We start from the raw sequence: 15,462 nt of genomic DNA on the forward strand, positions 1-15,462 counted from the left end.
TTCCTTCCTTCCTTCCTTCCTTCCTTCCTTCCTTCCTTCCTTCCTTCTTTCTTTCTTTCTTTCTTTCTTTCTTTCTTTCTTCTTCCTTCCCTCCCTCCCTTTTTCTTTCTTATTCCCTTATGGATTTTAACCACTACTGATGGATGCAGGTTCCAACAAGAACAAGGCGGAACCTACTGGTCCCTTCAGAAAGGCCTGGGTACAGCATTCTTTTCACACCATACTGACAGGCATGTCTGGTCTCTGACCTGTTTTGTCATAAAATGAAATTAACAAGACCAACTGAGTGACTCCAGGAACCTTAAGCATGTGACGACAGCTTCTTGAGGCCTGTTGGTGACAATACTAATCATAATGATGATGATGCTATTCATCTAGCAGAGAGAGAGAGAGAGAGAGAGAGAGAGAGAGAGAGAGAGAGAGAGGAGCTTACTGTCATATTCCTGTAACAGCTCCACTGCTGTCAGGAGAACTGCTCTGTGCTCTGGGTCCCTGATATTTAATTCATCCAAGTCTTCCTCCTCCAGGAGCTTGAAGGTGTCCAGGTCTTCATAGCCATTGAACAGGAAGGTGGGCATGTGCTCCTGGGAAGCAGAGCAAGAAGGTCAAGGAGGGTCTAAGGCCATGTGATGCCTGTCACACAACCAGCCTCAGACCCCTCAGACTTTTTTCCATAGTAATTTTTATGCTAATCAAGAGATGAGTATAATTTGTGATACATTCTGGGGCTCACAGCCTTCCAGCTTCGAAGGGAGATGGGGTATATGGGCTCACTCGCAAACGGCTTACGAAGATATCATCTGCACACTGTGGCAGATCCCATTTGCTGTCATTGTGCCCTAGATAAGAACTAACTCCTTTACTTCCATGTGGTCCTCAGTGAGGGAGAGAAGACTTCCTTTTACACTTGGGGTGGAGCTTATTAAAATCCAACTTAGCGAACCCTATGCATTTGTCAGGAGCAAGATGTTCTATAAGTTGAAAACGAAAATCTACCACTGTAGCCATGCTCTTCTAGAAGACACTGAGAGTTACAGCCAGGGCGATGTAGGAGGCGGGTGCCTCGAGGGCCCGCAGAGGTGACTATGAGCAGAGCTCCCCCGAAAGCATTTGATCTGGGGCTTATGCTGTGTACCACCCTTAGAAGAGGTGGGGAACAGCACTGGAGCACTGGGACTGTTTCTATAGGCCGCTCAGGACACCAACTGCTCACACGCGCAAGAGGACATAGATCACTTGCCCAGTTTAGGGCGAGGAAAAGGTGACAAGGACAAATGTATGTCAAGTAAGAGCGACTGACTTTCAGGTTGATCCGATCCAGGAGATCCTCCACGGACTTTGGCTGCGGTGGTCTGCCCTTCCTCCTCCTCCTGGTAGGGCGCTTGGGCTTCTCCTCTTCCTCGTTCAGCACATCCACATAGATGAACTTGAACGTGCCGACTTTGTTGTTCAACAGGCCCATCCATGTGCCCATGGGTGGTTTGCTGATTATGTCAATGATGTCTCCTTTCTGTGGCCCAGAAACAGAGACCTTCCCATTAGGCTCATTTCTCAGCACAAGGAACGACATAATTCAGACAGGTGGGAAACGCTACAAGGTCAGGTCTGGAATCCCGGCTTCCTCCCTCCCTCCCTCCCTAAGTGTGTGTGTGTTCATATGCGTATGCCACGCACACACACGTAGGTGTGTACACGAGGCAATCAGAAGTAGGCGTCAGTGCTCTCCTCCGCTGCACTGCATCTTACTGTTGAGACAGGGCCTCTCACCATATCTAGAGTTCATCAGCTCCAGGGCGCACTCCAGCTGTCTCTACAGGGCACACCGCCACACCCAGCTTTTCCCTGGTGCCGGGGGACAGGAGCTCAGGTACCCACGCATGCACCCCAGTCTAGCCATGCTGACCCCAGGCCACAACCTTCCCTGCCTCCTTCTCTGGAGGGTCGGATGGGTCTCATCTGTCACCCATGCTCTCAGTGGGGTTGTCTACCTTGGCTATTGGAACAGAATCCTCCTCCCAGAGAAAGAGCTGGCCTCAGCCACAAGAGGTAATCTCCAAACCTGTGGCCACATCCTATTTGATTCTATGTCCAACTGCGTCTTTAGGTCCTACCTAAACATCGCTGTACTCAGAGCAGCTATTTCCTTCAAATAAGGACTGCATAGGAGGGGCATGGAAGTTCTGGAAGGAAGCCAGGGTCAAAGGGGAGGGCCAGCGGAGGAAGCAGTGTGGACAGCTAACACATAGCTTTCTCCTCCTTGACCCTGGTCTGGGCTTTAATCATTTTCACCAGAAAGGAGACCGGTGTGGCAAAGGTAGGCAAGACACGATCCAGTCTGCACGGTAAAGAGTCCAGGATCCACAGGCAGGGAGGGAGGCAAGAGGGCCTGCGTTAGCTGCTCGCGGTAAGGAGCAAGCCTACCTTGAGCTTCAGAGAGTCTGTGTCGTAGGGGCTGGGGGTGAAGTCGGTGTGCACGCGGGCACGTCCACAGAAGGGACCTCGGTAGGGTGGTTCTTCATCATCGCCGTCTTCTGACTTGACGCTCTCCCTGTTGCTGGTGGAGGAATCAGTGGTGCTCACAGTCTGGCCGCCTGAGCAGGGAGAACAACACTTTAAACACAGCCTTCTCAGGCAGTGAAGACGAAAGGCCCAGGACGGGCAGCATGAACATTACGACGGGACCACAGCAGGGCCGATTCAAGAGTCCTCAGACTGTTATCCTAATTTGACAAGGGGCTGTACCCACGTGACAGGAATCCTTGGAACACAGACTCAGCAGGAGAGGATGCTGGGGTAGGAGGCCCTGGCCTTTGCCCATAGCACCCAGTACCACATTTTCGGAACACTGTTTCTCCCTTGTATCACAGAGAAGGAGACAAACCTGGAAGCCAAGTAACCTGCCCCTGAGACAGAACTTCAAGACCTGGGCTTACACCTCATTTCTTCCTCCTCTCTTCTCAGCCAGCACCAGCCATCTTTGGTCCTGAGGCAGCCTAGTCGTATTTCCTACCAGAGACACTCACAATTCCTCTCCCTTGCTCAGGCATAGTCCTTCGTTTTGTTGATCCTGTTCACGGACTTTAACCTCTGGCTTATTCTCTAGGCCCTTCCTCAGAGATACATTTCCTGTCTTCACTAATCAAAATTAAACATTCCTCTTCTTTTTAAAGAATTTATTTATCTTATGTGTATGAATGCTCTATCTGCATGCACCTCCATGCCAGAAGAGGGCATTAAATCCCAGTATAGACGGTTGTGAGCCACCATGTGGTTGCCGGGAACTGAACTCAGGACCTCTGGAAGAGCAGCCAGTGCTCTTAACCGCTGAGCCACCTCTCCCGCCACCTAAACATTTCTCTTTTGACCATGGTTGGGTAAACACAGAAGAGCGCCTAGAGGGTAGGTACTTGGCCTTACCCATCTTTAACTTGCCTTAATCTGAGGCTCAAATGAATGTGTGACTCTAACTCCAAACAGAAGTCATGACACACTAGAAATGATACTTACTCATTGAGCTCTGGCCACTCAGAGAACTGCGAAGGCTTTCTACAGAGCCGCCGGCTTTGAGCTTGGGCTTGTCTGCGTGTTCAGAGTCAGGCTTTGCTGAGGCGGGGGAGCCAGGCGTTCCATCAAGGCCCGAGTCCTGAAACAGATTCAGTAGAACTGAGCTTCCTGAGCTTTAGAGAACTCGGGATTCGGTCCTCAACTTCCCCCTTTGAATAAGCCTAAACCCCGTTCACATTTACATATGTAACCCACAGTACTGTTTACTAAGAACCCCCAAATTGTTTTCAAGTTCAAGCAGCTATTCTTAAAAATGTGGGGAAAAACCCTGCCCACCATATAAGGATAGCTAAAGGCTTAGAACTTGGTACCACCAACGGCGCAGGAACAAGCTGAGCCTTGAATGTAGGCTGAGCTCAACCTGCTCTTAACATACTATTTAGAAGTACAATCACAGGCAGTTGATTAACTCTAAGGGAAAACATTTACACTAAGAAAAAGTGTAGTTCTTACAAACAACTGACCAGATTGCTTCTATTTACATAAATCGTTGAGAATGACTGGAAGAGGAGGATGCTGGTGACTGGCCACCAGGGGGCAGCAGCAGAGCGGAAATGCCTGCTGCTCCAGCTGGTTTTATTGGCCAGCATTCCTTACACATTTCAAGCAGGCTGTCAGCTCATGTCATAGGTATTTTAACAGGCTGCAAAACGAATACCATAAAGGGGCCAGAGGAGAAGGTTATGAAATTAAAAGCCAAAAGGACGTCAAAGTTCAGCCCTCCAGGTGTCCTTCCTGCACCTGTGCAATTAAGACAGAAACTGGAGATGTTTCTAGTGAGGAAAGCTCTTTTCCACAGAACCAGGGTGAGACATCAGTTTTGCGATCCCAATGATGACATGGAATGCCAGTAAGTGAGACAGCCTTCTACTCTCTCCATGTAAAAGTCACTATTGCAATCTAGTCGCCGTGAAGCACAGTAAAATTCCTCTCCAGACCTGCTTCTAGAACAATATATACTTCATCTGAAAGGACACTCGAGGAAAAAAGATTCACTTATTCTCACTCTTGGTGTGTGAGTGTTTCGTGTGCATGCCACACATGTGCCTGGGGCCTGCAGAGGCTCGAAGAGGGCACTGGATGCCTGGCACTGGAGTTACACACTGTCCTGAACACCACGCGGGTGCTGGGAGTCACACCTGAGTCCTTCGAAGCCGTGAGGAGCCAGTGCTCTGAGCAATCTCTCCAGCTCTGCAGCTTCGCTGGCACCTCAGGATAGACAATTACTAACATTTTAGAAAAAGGCCTCGCCCTCCCCCTTGTGCTTAAATGAATCACCAGCTTTATTCTATGGTGCTCACTGCACTGAGACTTACTATTACTCCTTTTTAATGTGGCCTCCTTCCCTCCAAAGGGGGGTGGTGAGGGGCTGCAGTGAGGGTTCACCTCAGCCGTCAGCTGACAGGACTTAGAACCACCGTGGAAATGAACCTGTAGGCCTGTCTGTGGTGGTTTCTAGAATAGACTGGTTGAGGAGGGAAGACGAACCCTGCTTGTGGATGGTCTCCTCCGTGGGTTGGGGTCCCGCCCGGGCTGCACAGAGGAGAGGGCGAGCAGCGGCTTGCATCTCCATCTACTGCTGCTCATGCCGACAGTGTTTGCAGCTGACTCAGTCCGCTCCTTGCCCACTGTGCTGTACCATATCTTGAAACTCTGAGCTAAAGTAAGTCTGCCCTCCCTCCCTCCCTCAAGTTACCTTCATCTTATATTTTAAGGCAGCGACCAGAAAAGTCACACGGCCTATGTTTTACTGTATGTCTGTACTGCTGTAACTGCTTAACAAATGTTAAGCCCAGCAAGATGGCCGCGTACCTGCTCTGAGACAGGGCTGCTGTACTTCTTAGACATCCGCTTCCTCATGGTTTCTTTCACCGACTTCACCTTTTTCCCAAGAGAGATTCGAGAGGCAGTAGGCGATTTGATTACTTCTTTGTACACAAAATCTCCCTCTTTACTCTGCAAGACAGAGCGTAAATACCATTAGTCCTAGGAGATAAGGCTAGAAACAGGTTCCATTACTCGAACCATTAATGTCCGCAACCTCAGAAAAATATTAGCATTCCCCAGGATCTTCACATTTTTCTTCTGTTAACTCAAGGCTGTTATTTATCTTTGTGATTAGAAATTAAAACCTACTGAGAGGAGGTATTTTGTTTGTCTGTTTATACTGGGGCTTGGGGCACTTTTATTTTACTTAATCTTAGTACATGCTTTCCTAATTATGTTTTCCCCACCATTTAAAAACACTTGAGGGGACTGCATTTCATTAGTGAAGAATGATTTAGAGGAACCAAGGTTCAGGTGACCCCAGCCGAAGGGGACCTAGTAGTGGCTCACCCTTATGCAGAAGGTGGGCATCAGAAGAGCAGCAAATGGAATAGAACACTCATGTGGCCAACTCCCAAACGCACAGTTTCCTTCACTAAACAAGCTAGACTGTGGCCATCCCTCATTCTGTTTTACATTAAAACAAACAAACATTCCCAAAAAAGGATGGGTGGGAGTGGGGGGCTTTTGTCTTTTTAAAGACAATAGTCAACATAAAATTATTGGCTTATGAATCGATAAAATTTGATACCCAAATAAAACAGCTGAGCTCTAGCAGGAAATTCTGTAACACTCCATATCTCACAGATGTGTATTTTAGCTGACATGAGACCATAACAACTATAAAGCACGAAATCTTCATTTTCTAGTTTCAAGGCAAACTACTTCAGGGACGAGCAAAACCATGGAAAGCTTACCTATTCCTTTTAGGGCCTAAATTTTAGGGAACTTTAAGCACTACCATAGTGGCCTGGCCCTTGACCATGGCCAAAAGCATGTCTGAGGGGAAATTAACCTTGGTAATCAGGGCCCTGGCTTACTCTGACACTGAGACACCTCACGTGAGACAGACCTAAACTTAATGAAGTCCCTGGAGGCCCATGACGTGACCCTGTAAGACTGCTCAACGATACCCACATCACAGGGTTTGATCAGGTCATACCCCGTATGCACAACTGAGTCTAGTGTGAAGGGAACGTTCAAAGACATAGGACTGAGGCCACAGGGGACCAAACCATCTGTGTGTGTGACTTTAAAATACCGGAGAAAAGGCACTGAAGAACAGTGATGCAGCCAAGCACGGCGGCACACGCCTGTGACCCCAGCACTCTGGGGGGCAGAGGCAGGCGGATCTCTGTGAGTTCAAGGCCAGCCCGGTCTACAAAGCGAGTCCAGGACAGCCAGGGTACACAGAGAAGCCCTGTCTTGAGAAACCAAGAAGAACAGTGCTCCTCTAAGGGGATGGGAGGCACAGGTGGCCATCAGCCACTCCATGCGGAATACTAGAACCTCTTCTTTGCAAGGAGAGTTTGGAGGCACTGAGCAAAGCCAGTGACACTAAGAACTCTTGGCACCCAGGTCACTGCAGCCCACACCCACAGCCTACTCACCAGAGGGTCAGAATTATTACTGCCAACATGCAGAGAACGATTTGTCAGGTCGAATCCACCAAAACTGCAAGTTCTCTGTGGAACAAGGGGGAGGGTGGAAATGATCCAGTTATGCTGAGGTGGCAGCCACAGTCAACCCAATGGCACATGTGCCCTGTGCAAAACACCTCTGAGTCACAAATACACGTACAGGATGGAAGTAGGATATGAGACGTGAGGAGGAAAAGCATGATTCGTGTCACGGGAGACCTTCTTAGGTGGTGTGTTCACAGGTCACTGGCTCAACATGCAAAACTCTAAATAAATAATAAATAAACCTCCATAAACGTGGTGCAGGGACGTCCCTCAACATTCGTGGTCCGGGGAGTCCTGGACTCGGCCAAGGACAGAAGGCCTTTCCCAACGACTTGTTTAGTTTTAAAGCTCCGAGGAGGGGAAAGGAGGCTACGCTTACATCCATCCCCCAAATCCTGGCCCAAAATGCTGATAACTTTCCCATCTAACTGCTCAACTTAATTAATTATAATCCCTTTTCTGACATTTACAGGGCGGGGGCGGGGCTGAATATCTGTCGGTGACCACACCTTCCACTTTCAGTAGGAAAAATACTGTTATCAAAATGGATGAAAAGTTAATTGTATTTTTAAGTTGGTTTCAAGTTTTGTGAAACTACTCATATTTCCATGATTTTCTGTTTCTGGAACGTGTTTTCTCTTGTTTTTGTAGGAAAAAAATAAAAAAAAAAATCACTCTATGTTCATGGCTGTCTCCTCTCACCGAAGCACTTTAATTTTTGTTGTAAGTATTGTTTTAAAAGCAGTTGATAAGAAAACTTGAATAGCAGATTTGGGTTTAAATGCTTAGTGCTACCTGCTGCGTAGACCATGTGATAGCCAAAAATGGAGGAACTGAACAGAAAAGCGGAATACACAATAAACACTGCTTCCTTCAATCAGATGTACTTTAGACATCTGCCAATGTACTGAAAGTAGACACAGTCTGGGAACGCATTAATGTACTGCGTCAGGAAAGCAGACATGGCCTGGGAGGAAACGAGCAGGCTTTTACCACGCACATAGATTCAGCTTCTGACTCTGCTCCCTGCTTGTGTGTGAGCACGGCTCGTGCTGAAACTTGCTGACCTTAGGGGTCTGCATTGAGATACTATTTCCATCCCATATTTGGCCTCAGCACGCTGCTCATACTGCAGATCCTCTGGAGATTCGCTTATCTCTGGGGTCTCACTTTGGTTCGCCCGAGAGGGTGGAAGCCCATTTTGGTTATTACACTACAGGTCAGGCTTCCTCAACACTATAAACGTGCAAACGAGGGGCTTGGGACCGCATCTGGGGATTTATAATCTGGGAGTTAAATAGGGAATCAAAGCATTCGGGAACAGACCACTCGGGGTGGGGGCGCTTGTGGCACACGAGAGGGGCAGGAAATAAGGGCATCTAGAGCCAAGCACCTCTCAGGAACACTGTTGTTTCCAATAACCACTCCTTTCTCCCTTTCCAGTGGAGCTTCTCTCAGTCTGAGACTATCAGCAGGCAGGCTTGCTTTCTTTACAGTCAACCAGCTTTGTGTCCAGTCTATAAAAAGAGGAGGACTGCCTAAAGAAAACCAATTGCCAGCTCACCTAACTGGGAAAGAATACTATGGCCACCCCTCAAGGCAAAATTTTTAACTTTAACTTTCCCAAATAGCTTATGGTGCCAAATGCATTTTCTCAGTTTTGCAAAGGCAGGGACTTTATTCTAGTTCCTTTCCTGTGACTCAGGGCCTCATAGACACAGGGTGGCGCCCAGATGTCTGATCACTGTATGGCTTTTGCGCGTCCCTGCTTTAAATGACATCTCCTGCAACACTGGGGCCCAGCATGCTTTCTCTGATGCATATGAAATAACTCACAAGGAATTTATGTGGAAACAATGACTGCAATAAATTAGAAGCTTGTTTAGGTTTTCATGCGCCTGCTGTATGCATTTATGCCCTAAAATAAAGGGCTTGAAGAACGGGACCGGTTTTCAGAATCCTCAGCTAAAATCTCCCCGGGCGAAGTGTTAAGATATCTGGAGCAGATTCTTTTCCATCAGCCATGGGTTAACAACGAGCATTGCGAGGAGGAAGGCCTCACTTCCCTGAGATGACCAGTTCTCAAAGCAGCGCTCCTTCAGGGGGGAAAGCAGTTTACACACATTTATATATGTGTGTGTGTGTGAGTGTGTGTGTGTGTGTGTGTGTGTGTGTGTGTGTGTGTGTATATAAAGAAAACAGTCTTTAAACCCTGGTGATCTACAGAAATAAAGCATAAGCAAAATATTTTTTAGCTCATTTATCTCTTATGCAGATAATTCTAAAAACATTTTTGACTGAGGCTTGGGATGAGGACAGTGGGTCAATGGGATGGGCATGCAGTTGAGAACATGTCTGGAGGAGGGTTGAATTTAAAGGAGGACAAGATTCCAAAATGTCATGCATGTCTGTTTTCTGAAACGGTAACAAAAAAAAAACTGAATGAATAAAAATTAAAAGCAAGACATGTGGCTGTTTCAGTGAATTCAAAGCGTTATCATTTCCCTGAGGTTCAGTCAAGCAAGTATGGCATCTCTGAAGGACAAAAAGATCAAGGTTGAAGACCAAAGCAAACTGTGCACTTTGGGGTCAAGTGAAGGAAGTGTGAAAGCTGTAAGGAAATAAGAGGGTGTGGCCCAGTGGCAGAGCCCTACTTAGCATGCACGAGGCCATGGCCTAGTGGTAGAGCACTTACTTCATGCACGAGGCCCAGTATAAAATAAGAAAGCCAAACCAGAAAATACATGTCTCTTTCTGTTAAAACACTGACTTTAGCCTATAGTTTCTGAATAATGAGAAAATTATTTTTTTCTAATTCTACAATGGTACTTACAAGAACAGCTCTGCACAGATTTCTGAGTTAGCCCTAAACATGTTATTTAGTAGGTATTAAAAGTGCCCAGGACCAGTTTCAGCTGTTGGCATATTAAAAGTATTCAGCTCATATCACCATCATTAGTGGGCAGTGCCGATGTCTGGAGGCCAGCTGGCAGGTGATCTGGCCTTAACTCTGATACCAGGACCAGTGTTTTACAAAAGAGATGGAGGCCAGAGCACACTAGAGACTGAATGAATGACAAAGAAAATTCTGATATTTAAGCAAAACAAACCAGAAAGATGAACACACCGTTGTTGAGACACAGAGAGACATAGAAGGGAAGTTTGCTCAGCACACTGAGAACATAAAGTGTCGTAAGGCTCATCAGAGTGGGAAAAGACAGAAAATAAAATCTAGGACGGAAGTCGACACACATGGGAATATTTTCAAAACCCGAAAGCGAGGAAAGACCCAAAGATCCTCTGAGAAGAGAGGAGGTCAACTGAAGGATGGCAGTGGCCAATCCGTCTTCGTTTTCACAAAAGCAGAACTTGGTTGCATGAATTTAAATTACAGTTATCCAGTTCTGGACAAGAACATCCTATTCATGAACGTGAAGGAACCCTGGGAAAAGAGACTGTGGAAGCCCATTCTTCTCTAGAGGTTCTTTCAGACCTCTCAAAGGGGCTCTGGGCCAGCAGCCCCGGAGGATTAAGCAAGGTGCCAGGGCCCGGCAGCGCCAGCTTCGCCTCGCTCTGTCCCCTTTCACATGGGCCATTGTGCAAACTCCAAGTTAGGTGGGAATTCCAGGGGGGTTTCTATACTTTCAAATTCGAACTAAGTCACTCTCTGAAAGAAAAGCTGAACTAGGCTTCAATATGAAAACTGGAAAACAAATCATTTATATAAGTTATCACATAAGCAAGCACTCTGCTGTGCACAAGAACCTGTGTGGCCGCTGAGGACACTGCTGCATGCTAATTCCCTCTGTTCAAAAAGGTAAAAATATTGAATTAGTTTAATTAAAACAAAAGGGCTTTAAATGACTCCCCCCCCTTTCTCTTAGGTATAAGAACTTTCTGGCAGATTCTACTTATCAAAGAAATGCACTTGAAAATGGTGATGGTGGACTTTCTGTCAGTTCGTTCCTATTGTTTTCATTAATTAAAAAAACAAGAAACCACATTTCTGTCAGGGTTTAATGTCCTTCTGCTTCGAATCAGCTTCTTTGAGGTCAAGTGAGGAGATGGCTGGGCACAAAGACAGCCACTTTTATAAGTTATCCAGAGCCCGTACCCTGGAAGACCACCTTCAAAGTTTAGTTTCAGTTAAAAATCTTACAGCTTCAGTTGGCCAGAGTGCAGATGGGAATAAGGAAAAGGGCACTAGAACAGAAAGAAGGGTGAGAGAGCTGAGGGTGACAGTGGAATGAACCCTGAAGCGATGAGTCGAAGGGAGGAAGGCAGCTTTGGAAGAAGAGAGGCCATAACACTTGACTGCACATCACAGAAATGACAAGGCCTTCCTCACGGCCATCCCGGCGACTCACAGACTTCTGGTGGATTCTCAAGAGAACCCTTTTAGTACAGCGGTCCACCGTGGCAGCCCACTTCCTCTTTGCCTCCTCATCCTCCTCCAGCAAGCACCGCCTCAGGTCCTGCTTCTCGGCCTTGCTCAGCGTCCTTTCTGAGGCAGGACGCACGAGCTGGGTCAGGTTCAGGTGGCTGTAGAGACTCCGCTCCACCACGTAGGTGATATTGAACTCGCTGACCGAGGTGCGCCCTCGGCCCCTCCTGCCAGGGAAGCCACAGCTGCTGCCCCCCTTGGGTTTTGGCCGGGGCAGCAGGTCGCAGGTGGTGCCATTTACTCCTTTTCTGGAGGGACGCTGGCAGAGAAAAGTTCTGGAACAGGAGTAATTAGCATCCGTTTTCTTCAAGCGGATTTGCTTACGGATACTCTGAACCTCCTCCAGGGACACCAGAAAGTGGTGCCTACGCCGATGGCTATCATAGAAGAAAACTCCATCGGTACTTACCCCGTGACTCAAAGACCCAAGACCTTTCTTCATTTCCCCCTCGGTGAGGGAGCGGGACACTTTCTGGGCCTTTTCTTCTTCTGGATACGAGAAGAATGTCCCCATCTTCTTAGGGGGCTTAATCAGGCCCCGGCTCTCTCCCTTGCTGAAGGTTTTGACCAACTTCCGGCCCGCTCCCCAGGTATCCAGGCTGCTGGATGACGGAGATGGGGTGAGGGAGTCTGAATCCTCTTCTGGAGGTTTCTCAGGAGAGCCATCATAGAAAAATGGCTTTTTGTGCACTCCAGAGTAGAGTGCGGATCTTTCATCCAGGGCTGGTGAATTCTCAAACACATGTTCCTCTCCACCTGGAATGCAATCGACAGAATGACTGTCTGGAAGACCTTTGTCTACACGTGCAAAACATGTTAGCTCACACGGTTAATGTGCTCCCTGCCTACACTGCAATCTTCTTCATAAACATGGCTCGATTGTTAACACTCATGCAGCTAAGAAGGCAACCAAACAGCCTTGTGTGGTTTCGGGGGAGCGCAACCCCAGCTACTGGACAGACAGAGGACACAGGTTCAAGATCAACCTGGTCACCTTAACGAGACTCAAAACGAAAGCTTGCTGGTGTTAGTACTCGTGGCTATAGCCCAGCACTCTGGAGGTCGATCGGAAGTCTAGTGTCATCCCCTGCTAAATACAGAGGTCAAGGCCAGCCTAAGCCACCTGAGACTCTGATGCCAAAAACCAAAAGAGAAGGGGGATGTAGTTCAAAGGTAAAGAGGACTTGTCCAGCCTTAACATGTGAGGCTTTACACCCAAACCAAGCACTACAAAACTGGGGGTGGTAGACGTGTGCTATCTTATAGACCAGTATCTCCCTTGACTTATTTTTTTAAAAATGCCATTGACAAAACCAAGGCCCGCCATTATGATACACGTCAACATTTTCAGATAATCGCCACCCTGGTTTGTAAGCGCAGTCCTCAGAAGCTAGATCCATCTTCCCCGCCCTGAGAGGCCCTTCTCTACATCGGCTCTCGTGGCTTTTATAGTTGGAGTGGGATGACTGCCACGTGGCAGACAATGAATTTTCTTATTGGTACATATGTCATTTAAGTGATTAAATCTCCAAGAGAGTTTGGGTGGGGAAGAAACCCCATAAAGGGTTATACTTGCAAATGTGATTGACAAATGGTCTCCAGTTGACCGGCCAAATACAAAAAGCCCGAGTGATCACAGCCAGAGAGTCCCATTCACCCAGCCCCGGAGGAAGCAGCAAGGGCATTTAAGGGCCTTGACACGCAGGCAACTCACTAAGTGTTCCACTTGGGCTCAGGCTTCCAGGCCTTGAAGCTCTCTCTGGGGCCAGGTAGCGAGCCAAGCCCTCTGGAGCCCAGTGGAAAGGCCTGGCTGTGTTGGCAGGACAGCCGAGTTCTTTTCTGCATGTGTTATGTGAACAGATGTGAGGGAGGAAGTAGGTCAAGCTGTGGGTGTAGTGATCCCAACTGGCTGCATCCCTTAATTATAAGGAAACATTGAAGCCTTGAAGCTTTCCACCAGCTGAAAGGGGACAAGGGAAAAATACAAAGTTCCCCGGAACAGAAGGACAACACCGTATATACCAGCTGGGCCAAAGATGCCAATGCGTGGTTAAGTGTCAGGGAGAAAGGGAGAGGGGAAGGTAATAAAAATGGCACCCATTTAAAAAAGATTCTAAAAATGGCTACCTTTTCTAATTGATGGGTATTGATTATAGAAATCTTCTATGAAATCCCACCTTAGCCCAAATCCACATTCATGTGCAGAAATGAGGGACAGCAAAGAAAGGAAGGGTGAGGAAGGAGAACTCAAGACCATGCCAGGTCCCAGGCTCACTAAAAAACTATTTGAGGATATTTTGGAAGAGTTTACAGCACGTCCAGGGTTGAACAGGATCTAGCCAGACCACAGACAGTGCACAAATAGGACTGCTTCCTGTTCCAGATAGATGGAGGCCAGTGGTTTCCCCAGGTAAATATAGCAACTTCTAAAGGTTGTTCTCTGCTTCCAGGAGGAAGCAATTGGGCTATGACTGGAGGCCCAGCCTGGAGGCAGAGGCCCAGCCTGGCAGCAGAGGCCCAGCCTGGCGGCAGAAGCCCGGCCTGGTGGCAGAGGCCATCCCAGCAGTGAATGAACAAGGCTTCATGAAGCCCACCAAGTGGAGCAAATCCACAACAAGTCTAAGCGACTCTGGAGTCCTGCAGGGTTCCTGTCCGCCCCTCTAAGTACCTGTCACTCATCAGAAGTCTGAAAATCTTCTGGAGTGCTTTCAGGACAGTCATCAGCAGTTTAAACACCTCTGTCACAACTGGGCCTGGTGCTAGCTGCGACACACATGTTTGAGACATGTGCGGCCTTAGCCAGGAAAAGCAGGGCCTAGAAAGGAGCTTTGAGGGGAACAGGGAAATGCCTCCAAAGAGGCTGTGTCAGCCTTTGTGAGCGGCCCATGCAGCGTGAGCTTTACTGTCCATGTCTGAGCGGCAGCTGAGAAGCCCGGCCCTGACCTGGGGTCCCTGAACAGAGCATTCTTCTCCTGGCTACTTCTGATCAAAAGGAACAGCTTTGCCCTGCAGGAGTGGAGACCAACCTCCCCACCGTCACCCCCTCCCCTGGTACACCATGTAACCTGCTTCACAAGGACCTTTACGTCAGTGCAGCTGAGATCAGAACACCCGAGCAAAGGCGCCACATTAAGATGTGGGCCACCTGATGACAGGCTACAGCTGGCTGTCAGCCACAGGTCCAGGACCCTGGGCATCTGTGTCTCTTTCCGACCTCCTCTGTCCCAACACCTACCTATCTAATGCCCTAAAACAGTTACTGTAAGTGCTAAGTAAATAGATACTTGAAGCTTCTTCATCTGCTAAAAGGCAGGACAGAGAGGCTGACAGCTCTGTATTGGCTTAGAAGGGTGGATGCGCTGTGGGGGAGGGGCACGCCTACAGAAGTGGGTGATGACAGGCATGTAGGGCTCTCATGTCAGGGTAGACCTGCAACGTTGGGGCAGGAGGGGAGGAGCGGGTGGAGAACTCTAAAGCCACTAGGATGTCCAGAGAGGGCAGGGCACCCCAAGGAGTGCCTTCTGGCTGGCTGAGTGACCTTGGGGCAGTCCCTGGCCTCTTTATCTCTCGCTGGTGAAATGAGTAAGTGCCTGCCTCTGGGTACTCTAGAGATGGCATATTACAAGGGAGCATCAATTCTCAAGTGTGCGGGAGAAGTGCCTCATATGCAGAATGCATCTCCATAAAGGATTATTATTTGCCTTACGACAGGCAGAGGCGTGCAGGCCATCAGGGACTTGATTAAATCTCTTTAAGTCCAAGGGCATTGGGGGAGAGAGACATGTCAAAGTAGCCTGTCCCACCTCCCAGTTCTGCCAATAGGAACCTCAGACAGCCTGGTCACGTGGGGCCTGGAGGCAGACACTCTGAGTCATGCTCACAGGCCCACCACACACAAGCACACGCGCGCGCACACACACACACACACACACACACACACAC

General features: G+C 48.2%; 1 protein-coding gene across 1 annotated transcript in view; it reads right to left on the reverse strand.

The window, feature by feature from the left end:
* The window catches only part of Sash1 (SAM and SH3 domain containing 1), a 90,802-nt gene that overhangs the window by 15,929 nt on the left and 59,411 nt on the right, over nucleotides 1-15,462 (reverse strand). Inside the window, exons 8-14 of the mRNA XM_055608067.1 lie at nucleotides 11,930-12,276; nucleotides 7,002-7,076; nucleotides 5,377-5,520; nucleotides 3,508-3,643; nucleotides 2,422-2,591; nucleotides 1,301-1,510; nucleotides 434-584 (exon numbers count right to left, since the gene is read on the reverse strand). Of these exons, the coding sequence (XP_055464042.1) occupies nucleotides 434-584; nucleotides 1,301-1,510; nucleotides 2,422-2,591; nucleotides 3,508-3,643; nucleotides 5,377-5,520; nucleotides 7,002-7,076; nucleotides 11,930-12,276 (1,233 nt within the window). The remainder of the gene's footprint in view (nucleotides 1-433; nucleotides 585-1,300; nucleotides 1,511-2,421; nucleotides 2,592-3,507; nucleotides 3,644-5,376; nucleotides 5,521-7,001; nucleotides 7,077-11,929; nucleotides 12,277-15,462) is intronic.

Source organism: Psammomys obesus, unplaced genomic scaffold (assembly GCF_907164565.1).
Source record: "Psammomys obesus unplaced genomic scaffold, mPsaObe1.curated_primary_1811, whole genome shotgun sequence".
NCBI lineage: Eukaryota > Metazoa > Chordata > Mammalia > Rodentia > Muridae > Psammomys > Psammomys obesus.